The sequence below is a fragment of the Felis catus genome, chromosome E1 (genome assembly GCF_018350175.1).
Source record: "Felis catus isolate Fca126 chromosome E1, F.catus_Fca126_mat1.0, whole genome shotgun sequence".
Classification (NCBI taxonomy): Eukaryota; Metazoa; Chordata; class Mammalia; order Carnivora; family Felidae; genus Felis; species Felis catus.
Genome location: NC_058381.1, coordinates 9,132,125 through 9,157,500, shown reverse-complemented (window position 1 = coordinate 9,157,500; position 25,376 = coordinate 9,132,125). Strand labels below are relative to the sequence as shown.

Below are 25,376 nucleotides of genomic sequence, written 5' to 3'. Positions count from 1 at the left end.
ATAAAAGGCTGCCTTTTTAATTTTTTTTATTTTTTATTAACAAAATTATTTTAATGTTTATTTACGTTTGAGAGGGAGAGAGACAGAATGCGAGCGGGGAAGGGGCAGAGAGAGAGGGAGACACAGAATCTGAAGCAGGCTCCAGGAGGCTCTGAGCTGTCAGCACAGAGCCCGACACGGGGCTTGAACCCATGAACCGCGAAATCACGACTTGACCTGAAGTCAGATACTTAACCGACTGAGACACCCAGGGGCCCCAAGGCTGCTGAAAAAAATTTTTTTAAATGTTTATTCATTTTTGAGATAGAGAAAGAGAGCACGAGCAGGGAAGGGGCAGAGAGAGACACACAGAATCTGAAGCAGGCTCCGGGCTCTGAGCGGTCAGCACAGAGCCCGACGCGGGGCTGGAACCCACGAACCGCGAGATCACGATCTGAGCCAAAGTCAGACGCTTAACCGACTGAGCCACCCAGGCGCCCCAAAGGCCGCCTTTTGTTATAGAAAATTGCTCCCCAGGTTGCGGGTTGCTCGGCTTTACGGGTCTGTGTGTGGAGCTTCGATAAAGTCGAAGCCTTGCTAACATCTCCTTCGCCGCCCCCTCCCTCACCAGGTGTCAGTGTCGGAGGTGAAGGCGGTGGCCGAGGAGCAGTTTGGGGAGCTGCTTGCTGCCGTGAGGAAGGCCCAGACCGACGTGATGCTCTTCTTGGAGGAGAAGGAGCAAGCCGCCCTGAGCCAGGCCAGCGGCATCCGGACGCATCTGGAGCACAGGAGCGCACAGATGGAGAGGAGGAGGCAGGAGCTGGAGAGCATTGCCTCCATCAGTAACACCGCCCTCTTCCTGGAGGTGCGGGCGGGGGCGGGGCCCGAGGCACCCATCCCTGGTGCTCTGCTCGCTCTGCTGGGTCTGTGCCAGATGTGGGGAATGCGGGACTAGAACTGCTCTTTTTCAAACTTATTTATTTTGAGAGAGAGAGAGGAGAGAGAGCAGGAGGGGCAGAGAGGGAGAGAGAATCCCAAGCAGGTTCCGTGCTGGAGGCGCGGAGCCTGACGCGGGGCTGGAGCTCCCGAAGCGCGAGATCGTGACCTGAGCCTAAAACAAGGGTCTGGTGCTCGACCGACCGAGACACCCGGGAGCCCCTAGAACCGCTCTTCGATAAATGGGGTGCACGGGGCGCCGTGGGACCGGAGAGAAGTAGGTGTTAGCAGAGAACAGGAATACAGGAGCGGAAAGGAAGACTCCCCAGAGTGGGAGACTGGAACTGGGTCATGGAAGAGAAGTCATGTCCAAAGAGACAGAACAGCCTGTGCTCAGGCAGGGAGGTTTGAGAAAGCACCACCGGGGCGCCTGGGTGGCTCAGTCGGTTGAGGGACCGACTTGGGCTCAGGTCACGATCTCACGGTTCGTGGGTTCAGGCCCTGCGTCGGGCTGTGTGCCGACAGCTCGGAGCCTGAAGCCTGCCTCTGATTCTGTGTCTCCCTCGCTCTCTACCCCTCCCCCGCTCATGCTCTGTCTCTCTCTCTCTCTCTCTGTCTCAGAAATAAATAAACATTAAAAAAAATTAAAAAAATAAAAAAGAAAGCACCACTGATGTGGGGAATTAGGTGCTTTCACAAGGAGGGGGCGTGGGCTGCTGGGCACATAGTGATGGAAACGAGGCTCACGGGGCCAGGCAGGCATCTGACTGCGGGAGAACTTTGTTCTTCTACGTGAAGTCAGCAACACCACCAGTGGAGAATTTCAGGTGAGAGAGGAGTCAGCTGGTATCAGTATGCCCGGCAGGGGTGAGGCTGGGGAACCTCTTGCCTTTCAGAGAGGGGCTGCGTGTGCTGGTTGATTGAGGAAAGCCGGGCAGGCAGAGGAGACGAGACTTTCATCATGGGGTCACGCAGTATTCGCTAAGCCACATGCCATTAGTGCCAGACCTGAGGACATGTCATCTTGCAGGGACTGGGTGTAAATTCCATCCTCCCAGATCTGTCACTAGATAGCCGGGCAGTGTATAACCAAGTCAGTTAACTTTTCTGGGTCTCAAATTCCTCATTTACCAGATAATCAGCTCAGAGTCAATAACTTTCGAGGCTCCTTCTAGTCTAATATCCCTAAAAATAACTGAAAAAAAAATTTGTTTTGATTTATTTTTCTTCAGTTAACGCTATGGCCAATGTGGGGCTCGAACTCACCACCCCGAGATCAAGAGCCAAATGGTCTACCCACAGAGCCAGCCAGGGGCCCCGAAATAATTTTTCTTTAAATTTTTTTAATGTTTATTTATTTTTGAGACAGAGAGAGAGAGAGCATAAGAAGGGGAGGGACAGAGAGAGAGACGGAATCCGAAGCAGGTTCCAGGCTCTGAGCTGTCAGCACAGAGCCGGATGCGGGGCTCGAACTCATGGACCGCGAAATCATAACCTGAGCCGAAGTCAGATGCTCAACTGACTGAGCCATCCAGGTGCCCCACTGATGGCACTTTTGAAAAAAATTCCCCTCTAGTTACGACAAATATAAATGTTTGTTGTGGGAAAAAAAAAAAAAAAAACCTCTTGGAAAATATGAAAGGAAACAATCACCCAGGCTCCCACCACCCAAAGACAACCATAGTTAACCCTTTAATGAGAAAGAAAAGCAGGGAGAGAAAGACAAAAATACTAACAGAATGTCTTTGTCAGTTTCCTTTGCTTTCCAATATCAAAACAAAGAAAATAGGAATGAATGTTTGGCTTCTCACGTCATGAGTTTCCCCAGAGAGGACATAATTTTTCTTTTTTCTTTCCTCTTTGTAGGACTTTAACTTAAAAACTTTAAGATGCATGAAATATATTTGCGTGTAAGTTATTTATGTAGAAAGGCAACTTCTTCTCCAAATTGCGACCCGTTTGAGACGACAGCATGTGTTGAATAACCCGTTTTTGCCCCCACTGATTTAAAATACCACTTTTCTCATGTATGGTGCTAAACTCCACATACAGTGTTAAAATGTGTAACTTGTAGGGGCGCCTGGGTGGCGCAGTCGGTTGAGCGTCCGACTTCAGCCAGGTCACGATCTCACGGTCCGTGAGTTCGAGCCCCACGTCAGGCTCTGCGCTGATGGCTCAGAGCCTGGAGCCTGTTTCCGATTCTGTGTCTCCCTCTCTCTCTGCCCCTCCCCCGTTCATGCTCTGTCTCTCTCTGTCCCCCAAAAAATAAATAAACGTTGAAAAAAAATTTTTTTTTAAATGTGTAACTTGTAAAAAAAATTTTTTTTTAAGTTATTTATTTTGAGAGAGAGAGAGAGAGAGCACAAGCAGGGGAGGGGCAGAGAGAGGGAGAGACAGAATCCCAAGCAGGCTGCAGGCTGTCAGCACAGAGCCCGATGCGGGGCTCAAACTCATGAACTGTGAGATCACTACCTGAGCTGAAGTCAGATGCTTAACTGACTGAGCCCCCAGGTGCCCCTATTCTTTTTTTTTTTCAAGGTTTTATTAAAACAAAAAAAAATTTTTTAACGTTTATTTATTTTTGAGACAGAGAGAGACAGAACATGAATGGGGGGAGGGTCAGAGAGAGAGGGAGACACAGAATCAGAAGCAGGCTCCAGGCTCCGAGCTGTCAGCACAGAGCCCGACGCGGGGCTCGAACCCACGGACCGCGAGATCACGACCTGAGCCGAAGTCGGACGCTTAACCGACTGAGCCACCCAGGCGCCCCTGAAAGTTTGATTTTATTTTATTTATTTATTTTTTTGAAAGTTTTATTTTTAAGTAACCTCCACACCCCGCATAGGGCTCTAAACCTACAACCCCGAGACCAAGAGGCTCATGCTCCACCAAGAGAGCCAGCCAGGCGCCCCGGTGTCTCTTGATTTTTAAAAGCCCACGTCCCCAGTTTAAAAAAGAAACACCTTCTGTGTTGTTAGGTCCTGAGCTAGATATGTTACATAGACTTGCTCTCTGAAGGGCACCTTACCATCAACCCATTTTACAGACGCAGCCAGTGGTGTAATGGGAGCAGTGTGAGAAATGCAGAGATCAAGGCACGTTCTGCCATGTTTTCTTCACCTGCAGGAGTACTGCAAGTTTAAGAACACTGAGGACGGTGCCTTCCCGAGTGTTTACATAGGACTCAAGGATAAGCTCTCGGGCATCCGCAAGGTCATCACAGACTCCACTGTTCACTTAATCCAGTTGCTACAGAACTACAAGGTCCAGCTCCAGGATTTCTCCAAGGAAGGTGAGAAGCTGTCCGGGCCGTGGGCTGTGGTATGAGTGTTTCTCAGAGTGGTTGGTGGGGAAGGTGAGGGACAGCCAGGGGAGAGCGGGGGAAATCAGGGGGAATGTCTCATTTTCAAAGTCGTCCTTTGGCCAGGCCACGTCGCTAATGGACGCTTAGTTTGATGATTTTATTTTGCGATTGAGGCCCAGAGACGTCGAGTTAGTTACATCGTGCAGTTGGCTTGCGTTTTTGAGGTTGTGAATGCCTGTACTTTTAAGTGGAATCCAAGCCAGTCTGGGATCTTTCTCCAGCGTATTATGCTTCACCCATGAGAGAAATGTGGCCCATTGGGCAGAGCTCTCTCTGACATGACTGGAGTCCAGTCCTTCCCCCAGGGAGCCCGGGGAAGAGTGGCTGGGAAGTCCTGCTTCTTAGGTTCTCCTGACCACCTGGACAGGTGTGCATTCATAACCCTCTGATTTTTCTAGAGGAATATGATATCAGAACTCAAGTGTCTGCCGTGGTCCAGCGCAAGTACTGGACCTCAAAACCTGAGCCCAGCACCCGGCACCAGTTCCTCCAGTGTAAGTTGTGAACAGCTTCCTCTTCCCCACTCATCGACGTCAGCGTAATGCTCTGGTGAAGCACGAACCCCATCTTTCTCTTTTGTTTTCTAAAAATTTTTAAAGAATTTTTTAATGTTTATTTTTGAGAGAGAGAGAGAGAGAGCATGCACACAAGGGGGGGGAGGGGCGGAGAGCGAGGGAGACACAGCATCCGAAACAGGCGCCAGGCTCCGAGCTGTCGGCACAGAGCCCGACGCGGGGCTCGAACCCATGAACCCATGAGGTCGTGACCTGAGCCAGTCAGACGCTTAGCCGACGGAGCCCCCCAGGCGCCCCAAGAGCACCATCTCTCACTAAGTTTCAAGTTCTCGCAACCCCAGGTGTATCCCTAAATGGGACATATAAACAATTTAATGAAAAAGTTATTTTTTTACTTTTCACGCTTGAGGCAATTTCAAATTTACAAAAACGTTGCAAAAATAGGACAAAGAATTCCCGTCGACCTTTCATCCAGCTTCTCCAAACGTTAACGCTTTGTGTAATTACAGTGCGTTGACCGAAACCAGGAAGCGGACATTGGCACACTGCTATAAGCTCATCTACAGAATTTATTCAAGTGTTTCACCAAGTGCTCCAACCAGTGTCCTTTTTCAGGCCCATAGTCTGATCCAGGATCACAAATGTTTCCATGCCTCCTTAGTCTCTCCCAGTCTGGGTCCAGTCCCTTAGTTTTTCTTTGTCTTTCATGACCTTGGCACTTTTGAAGATCCTGGTTAGTTACGAGATGACTCCCTTTAAAAAAAAAAAAAAAGTTTATTTATTTATTTTTGAGAGAGAGAGATAGAGAACCAGAGCTAGTGCAAGCAGGGGAGGGGCAGAAAAAGGGAGAGAGAGAGAGAGAGAGAGAGAGAGAGAGAGAGAGAATCCCAAGCAGGGTCCAAGCTGTCAGCGCAGAGCCCGACGTGGGGCTCCATCCCCCCAAACCATGAGATCATGATCTGAGTGGAAATCAGGAGTCAGGTGCTTAACCGACTGAACCACCCAGGCGTCCCTGGAATTTAAATAGACTTGAATATGCTAATTCACTTGGAAAATATAAGAGCCCAAGATAGAGTCCCATGGGACATGTGGAGTTTATAGACTAGAAGGAAGACAGGCACGAAACAAACACACAAATAAATGGGTTATACACATTTTGTTGAGCACCATGAAGTTTAAACGGCCAGAGTGCTCCGAGAGAAAGTGATGGGGAGTCATCTGCCCCAGATTATGGTCACAGAGGGCCTCTTTGAGGACATGCACCGTTAGCTACCATTTGAAAGGATCGGTAGGAATGACCTAGGCTCAGGGTCGGCGATGATCATGTCTCGGATGGAAATGGTCTGTGCTAAAGGGCTCAGGGTTGCGTGCTTCTGAGGTCAGGGTGGCTGGAGTGTGGCAGTCAAGGGGCAGAGGGCGGGAGATGCGGCTGGAGACACGGGCCAGGGCCAGTCATGCGTGGCTGTGCAGGCGGGAGTGAGGGGGTTACTGCTTTATTCTGTGGGCAGAGGGCCCCATCAAAGGTCTTTAAGCTGGGGTGACATGATTTACCTTAGCCTGTACCCTGAAACATACCGTGTGGCTCTGTTGTGGAGAAGGGCCGGAAGGGGGTCACGGCCGAGGGGCTGGCAAAGAGCCTGTTCTGGACTAGATCGGGGGTGAAGCAGTGGGCTGGACAGAAGTGGGATCTACAGGGCTTGATGCTGCCTGTGGGTGGGGGCGGGTGGAGAGGAGGGAGGAGCCAGGTGGGGGGTGAGGATGGGGGCAGAGACATTTCAAAAATAACTTGAGCGTGACTTGAGCAACTGGGTGCCTGGAGGTGCCATTATTATCTTTATTCTCCAGGGTTGGCGAGAGGATGTGTTTGAGGGAATGTTTGAGCAATCACCAGGCTAAATATTGGTCAAGTAAAAAAAAAAAAAAAAAATGAAAAGGGGCACCTGGGTGGCTCAGTGGGTTAAGCATCTGACACTTGATTTTGGCCCAGGTCATGATCTCACGGTTCGTGGGCTCGAACCCCACGTCAGGCTCTGTGCTGACAGCGCGGGGCCTGGTTGGGCTTCTGTCTCCCTCACTCTCTGCCCCTCCCCTGCTCGCTCTCTCTCTCTCTCTCTCAAAATAAATAAATGCACATCTAAAAATAAACAAATAAATACACAACGAAAGAATCGCGTGTGGGTGGGTGAGTGCGTATTTCCACCAGCCCTGGCCCACACCGAGAAGAAGAGTGTGGCCTTCAATACATATTTGTTGGATGAATGAATGAATGAATGAATGGGCGAGACAGTGAACGAATCCGTGGATTTTGTGTCTTGATTCAGCTCAGCAAGTAATACAGCAAATGCCTGGCGATTTGAACTTTAGAAAGGAAGGAAGCGGAGTGATTTGAGTTCTTTCTGTTTTGGTTTTCGCCCACCTCTTTCCCGGGGGTGGGGGGGGGTGGGGGGCTGGACAGTTGCCCCAGTAAACAGAGAGGCAGAGAGAGGTGTTTTCTCCTGCTTGGGAGGCTGGCTGGGTTTGAAGTGTTCCGTCCGAATCCGCCGTCAGTTCCTGCCCTTCTGTACCTCCTCAGATGCATGTGACATCTCGTTTGACCCGGACACGGCACACAGGTATCTCCGGCTGCAGGAGGACAATCGCAAGGTCACCAACACCACGCCCTGGGAGCATCCCTACCCGGACCTCCCCAGCAGGTTTGTGCACTGGCGGCAGGTGCTGTCGCAACAGAGCCTGTACCTGCACCGGTACTATTTTGAGGTAGAGACCTCCGGGGCGGGCACCTATGTTGGCCTCACCTGCAGAGGCATCGACCGGAAGGGGGATGAGCGCAACGGTTGCATTTCTGGGAACGACTTCTCCTGGAGCCTCCACTGGAATGGGAAGGAGTTCACAGCCTGGCACAGTGACACGGAGACCCCGCTCAAAGCCCGACCTTTCCGGAGGCTGGGGATCTACGTCGACTTTCCGGGAGGGATCCTGTCCTTCTACGGCGTGGAGTCTGACGCCATGACTCTGGTTCACAAGTTTGAGTGCAAGTTTTCGGAGCCGGTCTACCCTGCCTTCTGGCTTTCCAAGAAGGAAAACGCCATCCGGATCATAGATCTGGGAGAGGAGCCCGAGAAGCCAATGCCAACTTCAGTGCAGGCTGCTCCCTAGACTCCAGCCTCCGTCCCTCAGACTCTTACTGACCACAAAAGACGGGACAGCGGCTTGCGTCTTAAGGGTGGCCCCGGGGATGGAAATCTCCACCAGAGGAGAAAGGTCTCTGGCTTCTCCCTCCTGCTCCCTGCTGTGCTGTTCTCTCTGTTTGCAGTAATCCCTAAGCACCTGCCTCCTCTTTCTCACCTTCTAGTGATAGTCTCCTGTCTGCTCAGGTGCCTAGATTCAGTAGCCGGGAACCTTCAGAGTGATCCCAAAAGATTGCAGAGTAATCAGAATAGATCGCAAGCTCTGTGTTGCACGTCTGGGTGCCGTGAGGCCATTATGAACTCACTTAACCTTCACTTAACCTTAACCTCTTTTGCAGATGGGGAAACTGTGGTTCGGGCGGGGGTGGGGGGGTGCTGGTCAGTTAACTTGCTCAAAGTCATTGTGATCACATGGTGAGCAAGTGGCAGAGCCGGGACTCGAACCTGGGCAGGTCGGTGCTGAGATTTTAACCAGTCCCCCACGCTGCCCTCCTTATTAGATCATGGGTATCGTGGGTAAGGGAATAAGCCACATGATGAACTCCAGGCATGGACACCGAGTGTCTCGAACCTTCAGTGTCTTAGCATCCACTCCGTCTGGCTGGGCCACTCAGCTGCGTAGTGGCAGTGACCTCACTACCTCACACAGCAGCTCATCGTAGTTTTGGATAGTGAAGATTAGAAGAAATGTCTTTAAAAATTTTTTTTAAATGTTTATTTATTTTTGAGAGAGAGATAGAGTGCGAGTGGGGGAGGGGCAGAGAGAGAGAGAGGGAGACACAGAATCCGAAGCAGCTCCAGGCTCCGAGCCATCAGCCCAGAGCCCGACGCGGGCCTCGAACTCACGGATGGCGAGATCGTGACCTGAGCTGAAGTCGGATATTTAACCGGCTGAGCCACCCAGGCGCCCCTAAAAATTTTTTTTAAATGTTTATTTATTTTTGAGAGAGAGAGATAGAGTGCAAGTGGGGGAGGGGCAGAGAGAGAGAGGGAGACACAGAATCTGAAGCAGCTCCAGGCTCCGAGCCATCAGCACAGAGCCCGATGCGGGGCGGGGCTTGAACTCATGAACTTCAAGATCATAACCTGAGCCCAAGTCAGACGCTTAACCGACTGAGCCACCCAGGTGCTCCCAGAAGAAATGTTTTAATAGAGTCCAAGTCCTAGTCCCTGTGACCTCCGAAGAGGGGTCTCCCCTTGACTATGTGGACTTGTCTGATTTCTCATTCAGAGGACAGACCTTCAACTGTATGAAGGCAGTTCTCACGCACGTCCTCCAAGGAAGTTTGTTTTCACCCTACGTTTCCCACTTTCCCTTCATAACTTCTGGGTCTTTTCCTGTGACCTGTGTCAAGGCAAGTTATCGTCCTCTTTGACAGTCTGATGGTCCCTTGACTTGTTTCCAGAGACCCCGTCCTATGTTTGTATCCAAGGGTCTATACAGCGGAGGATTAGAATTTTCGATGAAATTTTGTAAAATTGGAATTTATTGAGTTCATTTTTTATTTGAATTTAAAATATTGTTGCATCATTGCTGCTTCCAGAGATACCTTTGATTCACGATTCTGCGTCCCATAGGCTGGCACTCCTTCCGAGCCTAGTGTCACCCATGGAATTGGTGAACTTTTCTTCTGAAGTCTTAATCTTGTGGATCCATATTGATTAGGGTAAGGCTAAAATACGGAATCTCGCAGCCCCTGGTCAATACCTTTTGGGCGTAGTTATTCAATAAGTTATGTTTTGGGAGAACTGTATACAGCTGTAGCCAACTTTTAAAGCCCACTTTTAGTCCTTTGTCCACCAGACACCCGGAAGGACTTTCCCAATGGCAAAAATCAAGACATGTCCGCATTTCCTTGCTCACCTGCCTCACAATGCTCTCAAAAGAGAAAACGAGATTAGCCTGGCCAGTTTTTACCGAACCACTGAGGTTTGTTGGTATTGGCTGCTTTATTTTCTAAATGCTCACCGACTCCTTCATTAAACCACTTTAGGATTCTGCCGTGAGTTCACATCCAAGTGGATGAGTGTGTTGTTTCCAGAATCCACCTTATTTTTCTCCTTAGAAATTAAGACACTTTTACGTGTCCCCATCCTCTACACTTTTCTTAATGTCTTGAAGGTTACCGCCTGGCTTTTGGTCACATCGGTAAACTGGGTCAGGGTCATGAGATGTAATTTGTTTAAGTCAGAATGCTTGAGCTCTTATAAAGGAACCCTTTGTGACTCGAACTTCATTTCCCAGCCAGCTCTCTTTGTCCGTTCAGTTTCAGTGTCAACACCTCCCTTCTTGATATGAAAGATCAAAACAGGGGCATCTGGGTGGCTCCCGGCAGTTGAGCGTCTGACTCTTGATTTTGGCTCAGGTCATGATCTCAGGGTTGTGAGATCAAGCCCTGCTTCTGGCTCCTCGCTGGGTGTGGAAACTGCTTAAGTGTTCTCTCTTTCCTTCTCCTTCTGCCCTTCCTCTGCTCTCCCCCCCCCCAAAAAAAAAGATCAAAGCAAAACTGAGTGTTAGAAATACCTACTTTCTTTCTGTCATTGCCTCAACTGATGGGCATATCTTTTTTCTTACTCTTGGTCCCCAAACTGAAATTGCCTAAAACAAACAAATTAAAAAAACAAAAACAGAAACAGGGCCTATTTTATATTCCGTCATTTCCCCAAAGCCGTGTGAGCGTGGGGCACTCTTCCGTATTTACCTACATTTATTTCCTCTTCCATTGTGTAGACGCACTTGGAAACACAATCTGAACTCATCAGGAGCTCCTTTTGGTGTGTGATTGTTTTGTTCCATTGCTAAACCATTTTTGTGAGCGTAGGGTCAGAATGCAATTTTAGCCTCTACGTAATTTATTCTTGTCTCAACTTTTTGAGGTTCAAGTGCCCATGGCATTCTTTTCCAGGAATGTTATGGAATCTGAGTCAATTCCCACATCCTCCCAAGATCCACGATGAAACGATAGGATACAAATTTGGGCCCATTCGTGGAACCCTTCTTTCTTTAACATGTTCAGCGTGTTTTTGGAATGACCGTCCTCAAATCAAATTGATTCAACATATACGTTGAAATATATGTTATGTATTTATAACATGCAAGCTGCTGCTGGGCTGGGCACTAAGATATAGCGACCCAGAAGATAACCAGCTGTACCCTTGGATCACAGAAGTTGATTTAACATTGAAGTGAACGGGCGCCTGGTTAAGCCTCCAACTCTCGGTTTCAGCTCAGGTCACGATCTCACGGTTTTGTGAGTTCGAGCCCCACGTCAGGCTCTGCACTGACAGCTCTGTCTCCCTCTCTGTCTCCCTCTCTCTCTGCCCCCTCCCTACTCGCCCTGCCTCTGTCTCTCACAAAATAAAGAAATAAACCTAAAAAAAATTGAAGTGAAAAGTGAATCTGAAGAGCTGAACAGTAATCCACGATTCAAGACAATAAGAGACGAGGCAGTATTTCCTCCCTCATTCCCTTGCCTGATGTACTGCCTCTAATGTGATGTTTTCTCAGGCCATCTTGAGTTTTGAATTGTGTTGTTGACTGACCATCTATCGGATTGCTCCCCGTCTCTACAACCAACTGTCCCCATTTCGGGGGTCACCACTCCAGCCCCATTAGCCAAAGACAGAAGTGGAAGAAATAGTAGCCTGCCCATTTCCTCCTTCTCCTAGGTCCATCCGATTTGAGCAGGACTCCCCTCCCTCCACACCCACGACGCGTCACGGTGGCGGTGGGGCAGGAGGGTCACCATATCGTGTGTAGCTGATATCCACATGCAGGGGACACCGTGTATGGCTCAGGTAGAATGACCGGCCGGCCAGTCTGTGCTGGGACATGCTTAGTCTTTATCTTCATTTCTGGTTTGTCTGTGGTCTTGCTGAGAAAATCCACGGTCTCCCTGAAGGGAGGCCACCAGGTTCTGAAAAAGAAGAGGGCAGACGGGTAATCCAACAAGGACTCAGGGTCAGCATAGCAGTGATCAGGCATTTGAGGTTAAAAATCTTTTCCCCTAAATTAATTAATGTTGTGACTCTGTTTCCTTGGGGGAAAAAGTGTTTATAAAAAAATAATTTTCAAAGGATCCTACTAAAGCTGTTACAGTCAGACTGCAGTGAACCCCTTAACCTATCTCAGGTGCTCTGAGTTGTAGCAACTCCGTGTTCTCGGCCTCTTTAAATTATAATGCGCTTGCCAGAAGTTTCCATAAAAACCCTTGTCATCCTTTCTCCCATTCCAGCCATACCGTCAAGGCCCTCCTCTCTGTGTTTTGCCCCATCTTTCATTCAATCAGTTTCAAGCTTGCTTTTGAAGTTAAATTTTATTTTCCCACAGTATGCTCCAGTATTTAGGCAGTGATATTTAAAAAAAAATTTTTTTTAATGTTTATTATTTTTGAGAGAGAGACAGAGAGCAAGCAGGGAAGGGCAGAGAGAGAGGGAGACACAGAATCTGAAGCAGGCTCCAGGCTCTGAGCTGTCAGCACAGAGCCCGACATGGGGCTTGAACTCATGGACCGTGAGATCATGACCTGAGCCATTATTGAGAGCCAGACACCTAACTGACTGAGCCACCCAGACTCCCCTCAAGTACTATCTTTGAATACCATTTCTTATTTAATCTTTGCAGCCCTGTGAGATAGATAATATTTCCCCTATTTTACGGAATGAAGAGGAAAACACGGGTGGCTCAGAGAGGCCATGTAACTTGGTCAAGGACACACAGTAATAACTTTGGAAAGAATTGAAGATTTGTGTTTACTTTTACCCTTTTAAAAAATTTATTTATTTATTTATTATTATTTTTTAATATTTATTCATTTCTGAGACAGCGAGAGACAGAGCATGAGCAGGGCAGGGGCAGAGAGAGAGGGGGACACAAAATCCAAAGCAGGCTCCAGGCTCTGAGCTGTCAGCACAGAGCCCCACGCGGGGCTCGAACTCACAGACCGAGAGATCAAGAGTCACGTGTTCCACTGACTGAGCCAGGCAGGAGACCCTGTGTTTACTTTTAAAACAAAGTTATGTTCACAGATTTTGAATTCTTTTTTTTTAATTTTTTTATTTTACATTTATTTATTTTTGAGAGACAGAACACAAGTGGGGGAGGGGCAGAGAGAGAAGGAGACACAGAATCCGAAGCAGGCCCCAAGCTCCGAGCTGTCAGCACAGAGCCCGACGCGGGGCTCGAACTCACGAACGGTGAGATCATGACCTGAGCCGAAGTCCGACGCTTAACCGACTGAGCCACCCAGGCGCCCCACAGATTTTGAATTCTTAAAGTATGGTTTCCCCACCAGCAATATCGGTACCATCTGGGAACTTACTGGAAATGCAAATTCTCAGGCTCCCAGCCTGGATTTAGAAATCAGAAACTCTGGGGGGCCGGGCCTAGCAATCTGCTTTAATAAGACCTGTAGGGGATTCTGAAGCATACGTATGTTTGAGGACCACGGGTTTACATCCATCTCTTCTCCCTCACCTGCTCTGCTCTCCAAATACCAATAGCCGGTGCCTACTCATTTTAGTACAAGCAGGAAGACATTTTTGGCCGCCCCAGGCGAACCCTGTCTCCTTGGGAATTCAGCTATTTCGGCTAAGTTTAGAACTTTCTGTGCTGTCTGGGTTCTCCCCCTTCGGGATAATAAAACATGTCTAGTCAATGTCCTTGTTTTCCACCTGCTTTTTTTCAAAGTCAAAGGGCAAACGGGCAACCTGGAAATTCACTGACTTCTCAGGAACAAAGACTTTTCTCTTTTAACTTTGTAACATCACATGATGGGGGGGGGGGGTTGGTGATAAAAGATGGCAGCTTTCCCACTTTCTGTGATCATAACAATACTTGTATAGCTCTTCATACATCATAAAGTGCCCTTCAAGTAATACATTCATTTGACCCTGACACTCACCTGTGAGCTAGGCAGAAGTATGATCATTTAACAGAAGGGGAGCAGGTCATGTGAACTGCCCAGGGGCATGTAGCCGGCCGTAGCACAGCCTGGGGTGTGGGGTTTCATCCCACACCCTTCTACTCGGTACTGGTACCGAGTCCTTTCCTGGCTTCCCGCTGGCTGAGCTCCACAGGTGGCTGTGGGGGGCAGGAACCAGCAGAGACTCAGGTTCAATGTTAGGGCAGCAGAACTGGCCCCTTCTGGGGTTCTTCAAACCGTGAGAGAGGGTGGGAAAAGGAAGTAGAGTTTGGGGGTGCCGTGGGGAAAAGGGTTGAATCCGAATCTTTTTTAAAAAAATGTTTGTTTATTTTTGAAAGAGAGACAGCTCGCAAGCAGGGGAGGGGCAGAGAGAGAAGGAAAGAGAGAGGCTCCGTGCTGCCAGCACAGACCCCAACACGGGGCTCGATCCCATGAACCTGAGATCACGACCCGAGCCCAAACCAAGAGTCAGATGCTCAACCGACTGAGCCACCCAGGCGCCCCTGGTTTACTCAGAATCTTGAACGAAACAGAGTAACACAGGGCAGAAAGGACAGCCGGGGGACTGGCATGAATCCTCCAGGCTGCTGGTAGCCTGGGTATTTGAGAAACCTCCAGGTTTACTTCTCAGCTCCAAAGCCTTTCTTTGAGAAATGTTTTCCTCTCCTGGGTCTTACCTCCCATGAGACCTATTTGCCTGCTTCTTTGGCTACCACTGGTGCCAACTCCCCACCATCGGCTTCTCCCGTCCGGCCACCTTGTCCTGCCCTCCACCATGGCCACTTTCTCAACTCTAACGCCAGATCCCAAATGGCTTAACCTCCCTGCGTGAGCCAGGTAAGATGCTATGTGTGCGAGAGTGCATGCGTGTGTGCGTGTGTGTGTGTGTGTGTGTCTGTGTGTGTAGTGATGGTGAGTGGAAGGGAGAGGCCGCAGAAGCAACTTCCATGCCCGCCTACTTGAAGGAATGTCATCCTCACAGTACAACACCCTGCAGGATAGCGATCGTGTGTCTCCTACAGATAAGAAAACGGGGGCTCAGAGAAGCTTCTTCAAGGCCATGACAGCTAGTGAAAAGCAACAATGGGGGGCGCCTGGGTGGCGCAGTCGGTTAAGCATCCGACTTCAGCCAGGTCACGATCTCGCGGTCCGTGAGTTCGAGCCCCGCGTCGGGCTCTGGGCTGATGGCTCAGAGCCTGGAGCCTGTTTCCGATTCTGTCTCCCTCTCTCTCTGCCCCTCCCCCGTTCATGCTCTGTCTCTCTCTGTCCCAAAAATAAATAAACGTTGAAAAAAAAAAAATTAAAAAAAAAAAAAAAAAAAAAAGCAACAATGGGCTTCCAGCCAGTCTCTCTGACTCCCAGGTCTCTGCCCCTCCAGTGGGCCACAGCTGACCCTCAGCAGGGAATAAAGACTGAATTGGGTGGATAAAACCACTTCCTTGAGTAGGTAGACCAGCCAAACAGATTAAAATCCTAATTTATTTGAAAAAAAAATCCTAATTTATTTGGACCTTCAAAAACAAGCTACCTTGGGGCCCCTGGGTGGCTCAGTCGGTTAAGCTTCCAACTTCAGCGCAGGTCACGGTCTCACATTTCGTGAGTTCGAGCCCCCACATTGGGCACTGTGCTGTTAGCACAGAGCCCGGTTCGGATCCTCTGTCTCCCTCTCTCTCTCTGCCCCTCCCCTGCTCATTCTCTCTCTCAAAATTAAATAAATAAAACTTAGAGAAAAACCAAAGCAAGCCACTTTCAGTTTGTAGCAGTTCTGGAGGTAGTGAGTCTCCCGCTCGTATACCCAATCGCTCTATGTCTGGGGTACTTGTTCTTCCTGGCCTCCCTGATAGCTTAGAGGCTAATCCTGCTTTCACCTTTTCTCCCGATATCGATTCAGATAGAAGAGGCTGGGCTGTTTGATCGGATCTCCTTCCCAGCCCGATTCCTGTCCCTAACCCCGACTCGAATGCCAGACTGCCACTGCCACCAACCCAGGCAATGACACCCAATGGCTTCCTCTACCTGAGCAGATGTAGGCACCAGAAATGCTCAGTTACTGCAAGCATTTTGGCTTAATCTAGGGAAATAACAGTTATAACAACAAGAGCTGTGCTAACTGGTCTCCCGCATCTGGATCCAATCGAATTACTTGCCTTCATCTCTGTCATCCTCATCAGTAATGTGGGGAAACAGAGGCTGAGCGAGGCCAGGCAGCTTACCCAAGATTACACAGCTCCTACGTACCAGAATCAGTGTTTGAAATCTAGAACTGTCTGCAGCAGAATTGTCTCCGTGCGCCTTGAAAGCTCTTTTCTGGGCTGCCCAACATTCGCAAGGACATTTTGGCTGCAGTGGTGAGCTGGGTGGTAGTCGACAGGGAATAGTCTATTATAGTAATTTTTTCCAACTTAGCATTATATCTTTATTTTTCTGGAAAACTTTCAAACCCATGAAAACTAAAAGACCTGAACAATGAACGCTCGTATACTCTTCACCCACACTCACCGATTATTAGCACTTTGTTACATTTGTTCTTTCTCTGCGTGTAGATCTATACATACACAGTGTGTGTGTGTGTGTGTGCGTGTGTGTGTGTGTGTGTGTGTGTGTGTGTTGTGTGGGTATTTTTTTGGTGGAAACTTTTGTGACACTTTGCAGATACTCAGCCTGAATACGTCAGCACTTAATAGTGATTCCCAAACGTTTTTCTAATGGATTCTAGGATCCCCGGAGCAGCTGCTAATCAAACTTTGTGGCTTGTAAAGCTGATGGAAGACAGTGTCTGTCATATTTAACTTCAGGTTTCAAGGTTTTGTCTTGATCCGAAGAGCCCCATGGCTGTCCGTAATTGCCTTGCTAACAAGTGAACTTTGGAACTTATACATTTATGCTAACGTAACTTCGCTTTTGTCTACGTTACACATAGAGCTTTTCGGAAGATATGATTTGCAGACGGGATTTTGTTGCTCAGAATGTTCGAAAAGCCCGACGAGCCCCTGGTCTCTTTCTGGGTCATAACTGACTGCAGAAGCCTTCTGTTTTGGGTGCCTTAGGACGACGTGCACTCAGAGGGGTTGGGTCCAATGACCCACATCATCACTCCTGAATGGATCATAAGCAACAGCAGGGGGTAAAGGTCTCAGGAAATACGGTTGCCATTTTCATGTCCTTATTCTTTTAAAAACTATGCACACACGCACTCATTTAAAAAAAATTTAATGTTTATTTATTTTTGAGAGAGAGTGTGTGCAAACGGGGGAGGGGCAGAGGGAGGGGGACAGAGGATCCTAAGTGGGCTCTGTTGCCCACAGCAACAAGCCCAATGTGGAGCTCAAACTCACGACCATGACCTGAGCTGAAGTCAGATGCTCAACCGATTGAGCCACCCAGGTGCCCCCACAGTCGTTAATTTTTTTACATGCATCTCAACGATGAAGTTTTGGGGGCGATGGTGGGGTGGTCTGGAGCCAATGGCCAAGAAAGTATTCTTGAAGATGTCTTTGGTGCAAAAAGGTGATTTTACTAAAGCACGGGGACAGGACCCGTGGGCAGGAAGAGCTGCATGGGGTCGTGACGGGCAACTCGTTATATACCCTCAGGTTGGGAGGGGTCAGGGATAGAGTAAGTCTCTAAGGAATTTTGGAAGCAAGGTTTCCAGCAGCTTGAGGGGCTAGCTCTTGCTAGGGAAATGGCATTTATTACCGTTTAATAAAACCTCAGCCACGAGACCCTTTAGATGTGTATCAGGGGCCATAAGCTTGGAGTATGATGGCCAGCATGTAACTTGGGGGAGCTGAGATAAAGAAAGTAGACTTACAGGATCCTCGAGGTTGGGGTAAGTTAAGCTAAGATTCCCTTTTGTCCCTAGCAAAGCGTCATCATCCAGGAAGCTGAGCTCCTAGAGGCAGGTCACTCTGTTTCAAGGACTTCTTAATGGACTGTAGGCAGCAAGGAAATTTAATTTTTCATTTGCCTTAGTTGCCCACGTTGCCATGGCAAGCACTTGAGCCCCTTTGTTCTTGGGTGGTCAGGTTTGTCCGAGGAATATCACACACATTCCACCTGGAGGGGGTGGGGGTGGGGGTGCCAGCCTGTATTTTGCCCTCAGCTTGCCCCACGCCCCCTCATCATCAACGTATGCACATACACACGTATAAACATAGTAGCTGGCATTGTTTGCTTGGCTGCCCAGAACAGTGGTCCCAATGATGACCATGATGATGACAGCAGTAGGACAATAGTTAGCATTTACTGAGGGTGACCTATGTAACAGGTGATCATCTAAGTGCTTTGCCTATAGTATCTCATTTAGTCCTCAAAAAAACCATTCTGGGTGGTAAGAACTATCATCCTCTTTGTTTTACAGATGAGGAAACTGAGGCGTAGGGGATTAAGCAACGTGCATGCGTATCCAGAGCTAGTAAGCAGCTGGGCTGGGGTCCAAACCCAGGAGTCTGACCCCAGACCCCTCACTCTTCACCACTCAGCTGTTCTGTTGGCTGGGGTGCAAGGGGGAGGTACTCAAATCGGAGGGCTGAAAGCTAGCAGCGGAAAGAGGGGACGGAAGGGACAAAAGTGGGGAAGGAATGAGTTTTGTTTTGCAGAACAGACAGTTTCTGCCAAGGAGCTGCTCAGCCAGCTGTTTCTCCCCTGATAGTCCCTTGCTTAGGTATTTTACCTGATAGCCCTTACGTGAGCCAGTCTGAGCCGGTTTGGAGCTAAGGATCTGCACAAAAGTCCCCCCTCTGTCCCCCCCAAGTTGTCCTGAAGTTACCTTTAGCTCGTTCTACTACCAAGATCTCCTGCGGGTGGAATTTTCTGCCATTTTTTGAACATGATGTATGCACTGGCATGTGGACACGCTAGGCATGAGCAATTGAACCGAAACGCCTAAGTAATGGAATATGTATAAATCCTTAATGCATATGCAAGCTCCTTGCCCCGCCCCCAACACACAATAAAAGCTTCCCTTCCTAACCCTAGGGAGACACAGTCCTCTGAGAGCTATCTCCCTGTCTCCTTACTTGTAACAACTCATCAGAAGTTCTCGGCTTTCAAACACTTCTTGGGTTGTGTTCAATTTCATGCAACCCAAGCGGGGACCCCCTTGAGTTCAGTCACAGTGCTGCCTCCCAGACAAGTGTGTGTGCATGTGATTGAGGTTACCTGAAACTTTTCCGCTAAGGAGTGCTTCTCTGCCCGGGTTTCTGGTTAGCATTCTGAAGCAGTTAAACAAGTTTCTTTTAAACATTTGTGTTTTCAGTTCAATGCTGAGTTTATGAAATGAAGGCAGGGATGCCTGGGTGGCTCAGTCGGTTGAGCATCTGACTCGATTTTGGCTCAGGTCATGATCCCAGGGTCATGGGTTCGAGCCTCATGTCAGGCTCTCTGCTGAGTGTGGGGCACGCTTGAGATTCTCTCTCTCTCTCTCTCTCTCTCTCTCTCTGTGCCCCTCTCCCCACCCCCTCTCTAAAATTAAAAGAAAAGAAAATGAATATAAACATATTCAGGATCATTGGGATAGCCAGCTTATAACCAAACAGCTGTAAACGTTAAGTTTACATCCAATTTCACATCCACGAATATTTGTAAGTCGTTACTAATAATATCCATTGGAGCTCAACACCAGGCTCCACAGTATATATTTTCTCCTTTAAGAAGGACCCATATGTTACTTAAATTTGACCAACACAGATTCTTGTGGTTCTAGAAATGAGATGACCAGCTCTTTCAGAATATACAGCAACTGCCTCCACCTAAGCAGTGCCTGGTTTAGGAGATTTACGGTAAAGCCATGTTTCCTAGGAGGTCAGTACAAAAAGAGAGGCTTCTACCGGCAGTTTCCGGGAGACATAAGCTTTCCATCCGACGCAGCGTTTTACCTTTTTCTCTGGGAAATGTTTATACTAGAAAAGGCTCAACTGGGATATTCATCAGCTGCTTCCTGCTCCTGTGGTGTTTGGTGGAGCTGATAACGGACAAGGATAAAATGCGCTGGGCATCTCAGGATCATGGAAAACCTGGAACTGAGGCTCAGGATTGCCCCCCATTTTCGCTGTGAGAAGGGAAACAGCTCTGTCTCCGTGGGCCAGAAGTGTGAAACATGTGTCCTCACCTGGAAGATCTTCTCTACCAAACAGTGGTTCCGGAGGATCGGTGAGATACCCCAAAGGAGGTTTCTGGTCAGCATCCTGGAGCAGTTGGATAGCTTGTATTTGTTACGCTATTTCCAGAACATCCTTCAGGCCACGCAGGGGAAGGATTTCACCTACAGCCGGTCCCGAATCAACCTCAGCAAGAAGGAGGGGAAAATCGGCAGGTCTTCCTTGAACCAGATGTTGGATAAAACAGTCGAACAGAAGATGAGGGAGATTTTGTACTGGTTCGCGAACAGCACCCACTGGATGAAGGCAAATTACACGCTCTTACTGTTCCAGATGTGTGACCCCAAGTTACTGCTCACTGCTGCCAATGTCATCAGAGTCCTGTTCCTGAGAGAGCAGAGCAATGTCGCAGGTAAACAAGGCCACAGGGGGAGAGCAGAGGGCCCCCAAAGGTAAGGAAGCCAGACGTCAGGAGCCTGTAAAGGAACCAGATGTGTGGACAGGCTTAGGTAGACAAGCTTCAGGTTTTCCAGAACGCAGGATAGAGCTCCTTGTCCTGACATGCGGTCCTGTTTGCCAAAGGAGAAATTGCAGGATGTGACTTCCTTCTAGAAAAGCATGAAATGCAAATGCTTTTTATGGAAGTACAGAACCTTTTTTTTAATGTTTTATTTATTTTTGAGAGAGAGAGAGAGAGCACGTGTACAGGAGGGACAGAGAGAGGGAGACACAGAATCCGAAGCAGACTCCAGGCTCTGAGCTGTCAGCACAGAGCCCGACGTGGGGCTCGAACTCACGGACCGTGAGATCATGACCTGAGCCGAAGTCGGACGCCCAACCGACTGACCACCCAGGCGCCCCAGGAAGTACAGAACTTTTAACTGTCCGGCATTTGGAAGGGATTTAGGCCCAGTTATGGCTGGCCCGTGCCTCTAATACTCATTGCTGGTGTGGCTCCTGCACTAGTGGGTTTGGGATTAGATGGGGTTTGGGAGGGATGTAAGGGGGAAGCTTCTGAATTGTTCTGCCCTTCAGTCTGCACTGCACTGAGGTCAAAATGTAGGGCTTGTTCCCATTCATTCCTCCATATTGCTTGCGCCTGCATAAAATCCAACCTGAAGTGGTGTCTATTCAAGCCTGCAGGTAGCAAGAGGGTCAAATAAGGGTAGGGCAGGCGTTCTCAAACCTTACCTTGCGTCTGAATCCCTGGGAAGGCTTTTGAAAACACGGAGGACTGGGACCCTCTCCCAGAGGTCCCGACTCCGCAGGTCTGTGGCAGCTGTGAGATCCTGCATGTCTAAGTTCCTAGCTGCTGCTGCTCGTGGTGGTCTGGGGTCCTCACCTTGAGAGCCATTGGTCTAGGGTGTTGGTGAGAAGGTCTTGGAAATGTTTGGCCAGCTGGATCAGGAAAGCAAAAGAAGCCAGAAAAGAGGCAAGGGATTAGACAGGGGTCCATCACCGGTTCCGTGGGGGGCTGGGGGTTGGAGAAGACCCGGGAGGAGGGATCAGATGATCAGAGGGAGGAGTGTCAGAGGGAGGAGCCTCAGCGGCTCGGCGGCTCAGTGTCTGAGCCCACGAAGGTGGGGAATTCCTAAATGTCCATGAGGCCTGTTCTGTGGTCATGTTTGTAGACGATTCGCATCCAAAAGAGTTTCAAAGCTAGACGACCCAGGGGACAGTTAGATTCCCATACATGGCACTGGGTTTCTTCGGCGTGTTAGGGAAGTAACACTCAGGGAATCTGAGTGACACAGCCTAGGCGACAAGTAAAGGGACTTGAAAACCAGGCCTCCCTGACTGAACATGTCCCATCTCGAGGTGCTCCTGCCAGGAGCCAGCAGACTCCAGAAGGCCTGGCTTGTACACACACACACACACACGCACACACACACGTACACACACGTATGCACATGCATGCACACGCGGGGCTCGAACCCGCGAAACCGTGAGATCACGACCCCAACCGAAACCCAGAGTCAGACGCTTAACCGACTGAGCCACCTAGGTGACCCAGAAATTAAATTTTCTTAAAAAAAATTTTTTTTAATGTTTATTTATTTTTGAGAAAGAGAGAGAGAGAGAGAGTGGGCAGGGGCAGAGAGAGAGGGAGACACAGAATCCGAAGCAGGCTCCAGGCTCTGAGCTGTCAGTACAGAGCCCGACGCGGGGCTTAAACTCATGAACTGCAAGTGTGCATTGTGGGTCGGCAAAATCCAACAAGGAGCTTCCTGCAATATTTGCATAGCAACTCGGGGGCTCCCCCAGATAAAACTGGACATAACCGGCTTGGTCCATTTTGTGTGGATTGAAAAGAGGGCAGTAGAAAGAAAACTGTTTTCCTCCACCTCCTTTCCTCCACACATCCCATTAAGGAGCACCCTTGTCTGGCCTTTTGGTTTTCAGGGCTCAGTCAGTCCGCCAGTGATGTGTTTGTCTTCCCGGAGAAAGACCACCACCAGTCTGAGACCTCGCAGGTCTGCCGGGCAGCCGGAACCAAGAACACATCTTTCCCTTTGTCCAGATCTCCAGGGAAAGAAGGGTTGCTTGAAAATATGGGGGGCGGACCATCTGACACTGGTAAGTCAGCCCGTAGCAGGAAAGCCAATAGGTATGAGACTGGGAGAGAAAGAGAGGGAGAGAGAGAGAGAGGGCAGGGGCAGAGAGAGAGGGAGACACAGAATCGGAAGCAGGCTCCAGGCTCTGAGCTGTCAGCACGGAGCCCGACGTGGGGCTCGAACCCACAAACCGCGAGATCATGACCCGAGTCGAAGTCCGACTGAGCCACCCAGACGCCCCTCTTGGGGTAATTTAAAGGAAGTGCCAGACACAATGCCGTTTCACCTGAATCGGGCAGGGTTTGATACACTATAGGCATCTCCTTGAACTGGGAAGGCTTGCAAAGCCCTTGTGTGTTTGGTTTGGGAGGTCTTGTTTCTGTTTTGGCAGAAGAAATGACAAAAATCCAGTAGTCTAAGGGTGGACCATGATGAGCTCTATTTCTGGGGAGAGGGTTTGGGGAGGGCTTCTCTTGGCCTGAATTAGAGACAACCCCACTCTACACCGTTCTCTGGCTCTCCTCCAAAGGACAATGGAAGAGTTCTCTCCAGTGTATTTCTGAGATGAACCGGCTGTTTTCCAGAAAAGCAGGCAGGTCCAAGGCAGAGAGCGCCCCCTCCGATCTGTTGGTTGACTTGGATGTGGTCCGAGACCTGTCTTCTGGGGCCAGAAAATATCGAGACTTCATCCGTCACCTGCCCATCCACCTCTCCAAGTATATTCTAAGTATGCTGGGGCAAATTGGGGGATTTCTCAAGACACTCTTCATCATGGCTCTGATGGGAGGTTCCCAGGTCCGTCATCTTTTTTTTTTTTTTTTCCCCAGGTCTGTTGGATAAAAACAGCCTGAACAGGTGTGCCTTTGTGAGCCAGCACTGGGCTGCTCTGGCCCAACAGGTCAAGAAGGATCTTTCCATGCATACTTTCATTCAGAACCAGATTGCCTTCTTGCAGGTACTTCCTGGCCATGAGGGGTTGGTCTGGAAACCAGCCTCATTTCCACGTTGAGGTTGGCCTGACAATGCACCTTTCCGATCTCTTCGGTGGACCCTTAGCTGGCCTCCCGCTCCCCGTTAGCTGCTTTGTAGGCTTTAGCCGTAACTTCCTGTTTGTCCAGACCCGTTAATCGCCACCCGCATTGTCTGTGCATTAGCAGGGACGACATGTGTAGAAACCTCTCAGGAAGAGAGAGGCAGAGTCTTTCTGAAACGTCACAGAGCAGGGCATTTTGTCCCCCCCCCCCCCCCCCCCCAGAGATCTGTCTTGTGGCATGTGCAATAAGAAAGCCATGAGTATGTTTCTGGAACAGTCTCATATGATGCACAGATGTTTCAGAGACCAATAAGTATGTGTTTAGGTTAAAATGCAAGTCTTCCCGGTAGTATCCGTCTTCGGAATTTTTTATCTCTGTTTCCTGCCCGAAGCCTTACCCCAAATCGTGGACTCTTGGTAGCTTGAGTTTTTCCCAGCAGGGATCCATAGCAGAAGACGAGAAGAGTCAGGCATTGGGAGGCAGGCCATACCTCTGGGAAGCCGAGACCCGCTTGCCATTTCTTGCTGGTCTGGCTCTGGCTGTTTGGTATTCAGGATCCACTTTAAGCCAATCTGCACGTGCTACCGGCCTCACCGGCCAGGCCTCCGCCAGAGTTTACCCATCTTTCAGATCTCGCCAAGCACCCCTCTTGGAGAGGAAGGACCAAGAATAGTAGCCATTTCCCATTATCTTTTTTCCCTCAGGGGTCCTACGCAGGGGGAATCGAACCTAATTACGCCAACAAGCTTCTTGTCCCCGTTCCTAAGATGACAGATGATGGGAAACGCATGCGTGCGAAAAATCAGAAATGGAAACTGAGAATGAAGGTGGGTTGCGGTGGCATCTGGGGTCCAGACTCGGCCCTCCTGTGAGGGGTACAGGAAATGGGACCATACATGATCTATAGCATGTGAATATAGGAGATGGGAGGTGACATTCCCTAACGGAGACCGGAGTTGTGTGCTGTGTGTCCTTAAGCAAGCAACTTCCTCTCCGTCAGCCTTAAATTTCTCAGCTGTTAAATGTGCGGATGGATTTGCTTGTCCCCTCAGGGTTCTTTGTTTACTTCCAACCCCATGGCCAGACCGTAGCTTCTCCTAAGGAAACCGTGTAGTATGAATTTCAAAAGAAGTTAGAAATCTGAATTATCATGGGACAGCTCTTGTTTTTCTTAAAGGCGTGGGCCAAAGAAGACAGACACTTTTGTGGACTTAATTTGACCCGCATTTTTTTTTTTTTAATTTTTGAGTTGGCCCATTCACTCATTTCATACAATTTTTTTTTTACATTTATTTATGTTTTGAGAGACATAGAGAGACAGAGCACAAGTTGGGGAGGGGCAGAGAGAGAAGGAGACACACAATCCGAAGCAGGCTCCGGGCTCCAAGCTGTCAGCACAGAGCCCGACATGGGGCTCAAACTCATGAACCATGAGATCATGACCTGAGCCAAGTTGGACGCTTAACTGACTGAGCCACCCAGGCGCCCCTGGTTTAGGAATGTTATAATTTAAGAAAGGAGAGAGAAACAGATAAAGCACTGTGGTCAACAGAAAAAAGCATGTGAAGTAGCAAGACAAGGCAGTCCCTTCTCCTAGGGAAAGGTAGAGGGGAGTGCCTCCGAGGGATGGTGATTGCCATGGGTACTGAGCTTGAACGGGGCGCCAAGAATGGTGTGCCCAGGGCTTTGTACACGTCATTCACTTGATCTTCACGGTAGATCGCGTGGATATCATTGCTCCCAACTTATGGATGTGGAAACGAAGGCTGTGATGTTAGAAAAG

The 25,376-nt window shown here is 49.1% G+C and overlaps 2 protein-coding genes and 1 non-coding gene across 8 annotated transcripts in view; 2 read left to right on the top strand and 1 right to left on the bottom strand.

The window, feature by feature from the left end:
* Nucleotides 1–8,254, top strand: part of TRIM16 (tripartite motif containing 16) — a 42,778-nt gene extending 34,524 nt beyond the window's left edge. For all 4 annotated transcript variants that reach the window (XM_023244652.2, XM_006939855.3, XM_045045359.1 and 1 more), the window contains 4 exons: nt 611–844; nt 4,042–4,207; nt 4,678–4,773; nt 7,367–8,254. In XM_023244652.2, coding sequence (XP_023100420.2) covers nt 611–844; nt 4,042–4,207; nt 4,678–4,773; nt 7,367–7,950 — 1,080 coding nt within the window. In that variant the 3' untranslated portion in view covers nt 7,951–8,254. The remainder of the gene's footprint in view (nt 1–610; nt 845–4,041; nt 4,208–4,677; nt 4,774–7,366) is intronic.
* Nucleotides 391–475, bottom strand: TRNAQ-UUG. The gene has a single exon. It is a non-coding gene; the product is annotated as a tRNA-Gln (tRNA).
* An 11,366-nt stretch (nt 8,255–19,620) lies between the features above and the next one.
* The window catches only part of CDRT1 (CMT1A duplicated region transcript 1), a 34,315-nt gene continuing 28,559 nt past the window's right edge, over nt 19,621–25,376 (top strand). The window contains exons 1-5 of one of the 3 annotated variants that reach the window (XM_045045356.1): nt 19,621–20,416; nt 22,408–22,581; nt 23,089–23,286; nt 23,387–23,514; nt 24,298–24,420. In XM_045045356.1, the coding sequence (XP_044901291.1) occupies nt 19,912–20,416; nt 22,408–22,581; nt 23,089–23,286; nt 23,387–23,514; nt 24,298–24,420 (1,128 nt within the window). In that variant the 5' untranslated portion in view covers nt 19,621–19,911. The remainder of the gene's footprint in view (nt 20,417–22,407; nt 22,582–23,088; nt 23,287–23,386; nt 23,515–24,297; nt 24,421–25,376) is intronic. The other 2 variants (XM_045045354.1, XM_045045355.1) reach the window with 2 other exon arrangements.